Genomic DNA, 4,772 nt, shown 5'->3' with positions numbered 1-4,772 from the left:
GGGACGCGCGGCCTCCGAGGTGGGGTCACCGTGAGGCTCTCTTGGGGTTCTTTGCGCTTCCTACGTGTGTGTGGACGTGTCCTCGGAACCGAGCTGTGTGTGCCCGTGTCCTCGCGTAGGAGGAGCGGGAGCACAGGCGGCGGTTGGCGCTGCCGACATCCGGGTAGGGCCCGGGCCGCGGAGGACCGGCCTGCCGGGGCCGCGCGGAGAGCGGCCGGGGCCTCGGGGCGGGGTGGGAACACGCAGCGGGAGCGCTCCGCTCCCAGAGGCGGACGCCGGCCCGCGAGGGCAGGGCCCTGCGCTCAGTCCAGAGTAAAATCGGGGGAGAAGCACGTTGGAGACCAGGCCCGGGGGGGGGGGGGGTCTTCCTTGAGCCATCTGGAGAAGGCTGTTTTGAAAGGTGACTCCAATTAGGAGTGAAGATCCGAGGACAGGTCTAGGAGACCACCGAGAGAGTGGTGCGCATCAACAAAATGGTTTGGTTTTTGAGGCCGAGAACTCTGGGGTATTACTTTAACTTTGTTTGGAAAGGTAAAAACACCTGATGAGAAATTAGGAATTTAAAGGTAAGGGATTGGAGTGGGCTGAACAATGCTCCTCCCAATTTATTTCCCTCTGGAACCTCACACTATGATCACTTCGATGTAATTAAGATGAGATCCACTGGATATGAATGGGCCCTAAATCTAATGACTAGGGTGCTTGGTAAAGGAGCGGCCACATAGACAATCAGACACCAGGTGATAAGGTCACGTCCGACTGTACGCAGAGATTGGAGGGAGGCAGCTAGAAGCCAAAGAATGCTGATAGTCACCAACTGTGAAGAAAAGACAATGAAGAATTTAGTCTGAAATATCTGCAGGAGAGTCTGTGGGACTTTTATCTCCAATTAGTCACTCCCAAAAAGAGCCAGAAGTGGAGTTGTGGCTCGAATGATAAATGCACCCTGAACATTAATTACTTGAGCACAAAAGCTCAAGGACAACATTCAGGCCCTGAGTTCAAGCTCCAGAACTGACACACACACACATACATACTCACACAAAGACTTGGTTTCATTGCTCAAGCCACCCAGCACATCTGGTATGAAGTGCAGCTATTGGTTGAAAAGTGCTTTTTTCCTCTCTACCTGTTAAGAGAGGAAAACAAACAAACAAACATGTTTACTTCCCACTGGCAAGACCAGCAATATATATTTCCTGTTCTACCAAAAAGAGAAATCAGTTCTTAGGTCCTGTGTTATAATTTAATCCATAGCATCCTCATTTGCCTTCTGTTTCCAAAGAACCTCACAGGTTAGTAGTTCCAGTGAACAAAAGTAGCTACCACACCAGACTTACTGGCAATATATTTGTGTCAGAGCGTGGGGGAGGCGGGGTGGAAAGCCCAAAATTTCAGGAGCCTTCTATCACAATGGAACTTCAAGGTAGGAGTTAAAAGGCTCAGCGCCCAGTAGGAGAGAAGGGGACGCCACAACAAGCCTGGACTGGTATGGGAGTTGCTCTGGTACTTAGGCAGATCCAGCAGGTCCAGTAGTACTTAAAGAAGCACTGGCAGATTTACATGCTGGTTGGTCTTTTGTAGGAGAATTACAATTCAAACCCTTAGGATTTGGTTGCAAACCCTGCTGTCTTCTGTGGAAAACTATTCTGCTTTTGGTTGCCACTAGACCTTGGTAGACTGAATGCTTATCCATGGACACCATGTTAGCATGGAGCCTGACCTCAGAAGTAAGTCACATTGCTAGCATGTCACCTTGATGTGATCTGATGAAGGTAGATTTCTCTCCCAAACCCATAATTCCATGCCAAATATAATATTAATATATGCATTAGGCAATCTGTTTGAGGAGCAATCTACAAAATGCCTGATTAGAACTTTCCAAAATTAACAGTCATCAATAACAAGCCTGAGAAACTCACAACCAGAGCCTGAGAAGATAGGTCAGCTAGTATTGTTGTAAGGAAACTCAGTCATGAGAGAAACGGAAGCCACCACTTAAGAGGTCAAATTATGAGTACTGGAGAGCCGGAGGACTGCTGGTAGACTTGTCCCACGTGCAGCTAGGACAAGGTTTATATAAGCCAAAACCACACGAAGTATGTGGAAGTAAACCTAACGAAAGTGTTATACTTAAGCAAAGATGAGGACACTTAAACCTAATAAAAAAGCAAATCATCTGGGGAAACAATCAGAGGAAATCAAGGGCCAATTATCTAGGGAAGGCTTAGACCCAGTCTCCTTACTTCAGTATAATGCATCCTGAGTAGTAGTATCCTGACACAAGCAAGATATCAGGTTAAAGGAAATCTCAATAGACCACAGGCTTACTGGTTCATTAATTATAACAAATATGCCATAGATTAACAAACTGTTAGGAATAAAGGAAATTGGTATGGAGTAGTTCTATCTTTGCTTTTTGTAAATCTAAAACTTCTTAAAATACAAAATCTATTGTACTAAAACAAAATCAAACTTACTGGGAACCAGTGGCTCCCAGTAATCCTAACTGTAATCTTAACTGCTCAAGGAGACTGAGATCTGAGAATCACAGTTCAAAGCCAGCTCAGGCAGAAAAGACCTGAGACTCTTTATCTCCAATTAACCACCATAAAGCCAGAAGTGGAGCTGTGGCTCAAATGGTAGAGTGCTAAGTCTTGAGAACAAAAGCTCAAGGACAGCACCCACACCCTGTTCAAGTCCCAGGACTAGCATAAATGCAAATCACCATGACATAAAAGAGTAAACCAAGACTTTCAAAAGTAATGAATAAGTTCTTATATTGGGCTTCAGTTAAAATTTTTAATGTTATTTTTTGTTCATTTTTGAAATTTTTGCTGTGTGCATGTTTTATACCATACATAATATATCAGAATCCTTATTCTGCCAAAAGCCATCTGATATCTGTAACATCCTTCACGGACCACACGGTTGTCAATACAGCCAGCTGACTGCAGTAGCTGACACGCACACAGGAAGCATACCTGTCTGTCCCATCATGCACCTAGTTGCAGGGGTTCCCACCACTGTGAGGTACACATGTGGGGTTTTAACGTGTTTGCAGCAATAACATTAACTTTCACCAACTAGAACATAATGTTATTAGATAACTGTGTAAGTGTCTTAAATTTTTTTAAGATTTTCTAAAGTCAGTCATGAGTGAAAAAAAACAACTATAAGACTATATAGCAGCCCATTTTGATCTCAAGGTGAATAGATTAGAACATAAAAATACAGTAAGTTTGCTGAGCGCTGGTGGCTCATGCCTGTAATCCTAGCTACTCAGGAGGCTGAGATCTGAGGGTCATGGTTCAAAGCCAGCCCTGGCAAGAAAGTCCGTGAAACTCTTATCTCCAGTAAACCACCAGAAAACCAGAAGTAGCGCTGTAGCTCAAGTGGTAGAGCACTAACCTTGAGCTGAAGAGCTGAGGGACAGTGCTCAGGCCCAGAGTTCAAGCCCCATGACCGACAAATATATATATATAAAAACCCTACATTATATATATATATATATATAATATATATATATATAAACCCTACATAATATTGCTAGAGCCTATTCCAGTTAGTGTCTAGCCTTCTCCTTGACTCAAATATTAGATAATTTTAAGGATGATATTGTGATTTGTAATGGTTGATTATATTTACAATCACTGTATTAATGCCTAGAATAATGTATGGAAGACTTCAAGTTTCATTGACACATATGGAGGAAGGTTAAGCAATTGCAGTCATACTAATGTGTACTATGTAACTTTAGGGTAGAGATGGATGGAGTGAAGATAGATGGGGAAGAATGGAGAAAAGGATGACATTGATCCAGGTGCTTTGTACAAAGAAAACTGCCAAGTCATTACAGTGTTTTCATTGTTCCATTTTATATTGGTTTGGAGGGGAGGGCAGTGCTGGGATTTGAACTCGGGCTCAAACTTGCTGATCGGGCACTTTATCATTGAGCCACACCTCATGCTGGTTTTTTGCACTGATTTTAGTTTTGAGATAGGGTCTTGCTTCCTGCCTAGGCACATGGCTCGACCATGTTCCTCCTGTTATATAGACTTTCCACCTTAGCGGAAGACAGGCATGTACCACTTCTTCCATTGAGTAGGGGTTCCGTAGATTTTTTTTTTTCCTACAGTGGCATAGAACCTCAGTCCCCCAATCTCAAGCTGTTAAGTAGCTAGGATGCTGGATATGAGCCACTGGCAGCTATTTATTTATTTTTCCCCTGGCTGTGGGTCTTGAACTCTGGGCCTGGGCGCTGTCCCTCAGCAATTCAGCTAAAGATGAGTGCTCTACCACTTGAGCCACAGGGCCACTTCTGGTTTTCTGGTGGTTTATTAGAGATAAATGTTTTCCTGCCCGGGCTGGCTTTGAACCACGATCTTCAGATCTCAGCCTCCTGAGTAGCTAGGATGACAGGCATGGGCCACCGGTGCCTGGCACTGGCAGCTTTTTTTTAAACAAACAAAAATAAACAACAAAAATACTTCTATACAGAACTTAGTACAAGTAGAATGCCCAAGTCCCCCTTTTCAGTACATTAAACTCATATTTTACAGCAACATGAAAACACTACATTTTTACTGTATGGAATTTCCCAGTGCCACACCATTAAAAATAGAATTCATGTGTATTCTGTACATCAATTTCTAAAGTGTCTAAGAAAGGTACTTTTTTATTCTCGGTTTATGAACACTACTCAAGCTTGTTAGGAAGAACTACTTTCACTTAGAAATTAACCGAGTACTCAAGCATGAATTTGAAAGAAT

General features: G+C 43.4%; 1 protein-coding gene across 1 annotated transcript in view; it reads right to left on the bottom strand.

The window, feature by feature from the left end:
* Otulin (OTU deubiquitinase with linear linkage specificity) overlaps nt 1-3,968 on the bottom strand; it is a 31,946-nt gene extending 27,978 nt beyond the window's left edge. The window contains exons 1-2 of the mRNA XM_013013846.1: nt 3,964-3,968; nt 65-296 (exon numbers count right to left, since the gene is read on the bottom strand). Of these exons, the coding sequence (XP_012869300.1) occupies nt 65-296; nt 3,964-3,968 (237 nt within the window). The remainder of the gene's footprint in view (nt 1-64; nt 297-3,963) is intronic.
* Between the last annotated feature and the right edge of the window lie 804 nt (nt 3,969-4,772).

This window comes from Dipodomys ordii, unplaced genomic scaffold (assembly GCF_000151885.1).
Source record: "Dipodomys ordii isolate 6190 unplaced genomic scaffold, Dord_2.0 Scaffold21, whole genome shotgun sequence".
Lineage (NCBI taxonomy): Eukaryota > Metazoa > Chordata > Mammalia > Rodentia > Heteromyidae > Dipodomys > Dipodomys ordii.
The sequence above is the reverse complement of the archived record's forward strand: the minus strand, read 5'-3'. Positions and strand labels throughout refer to the sequence as shown.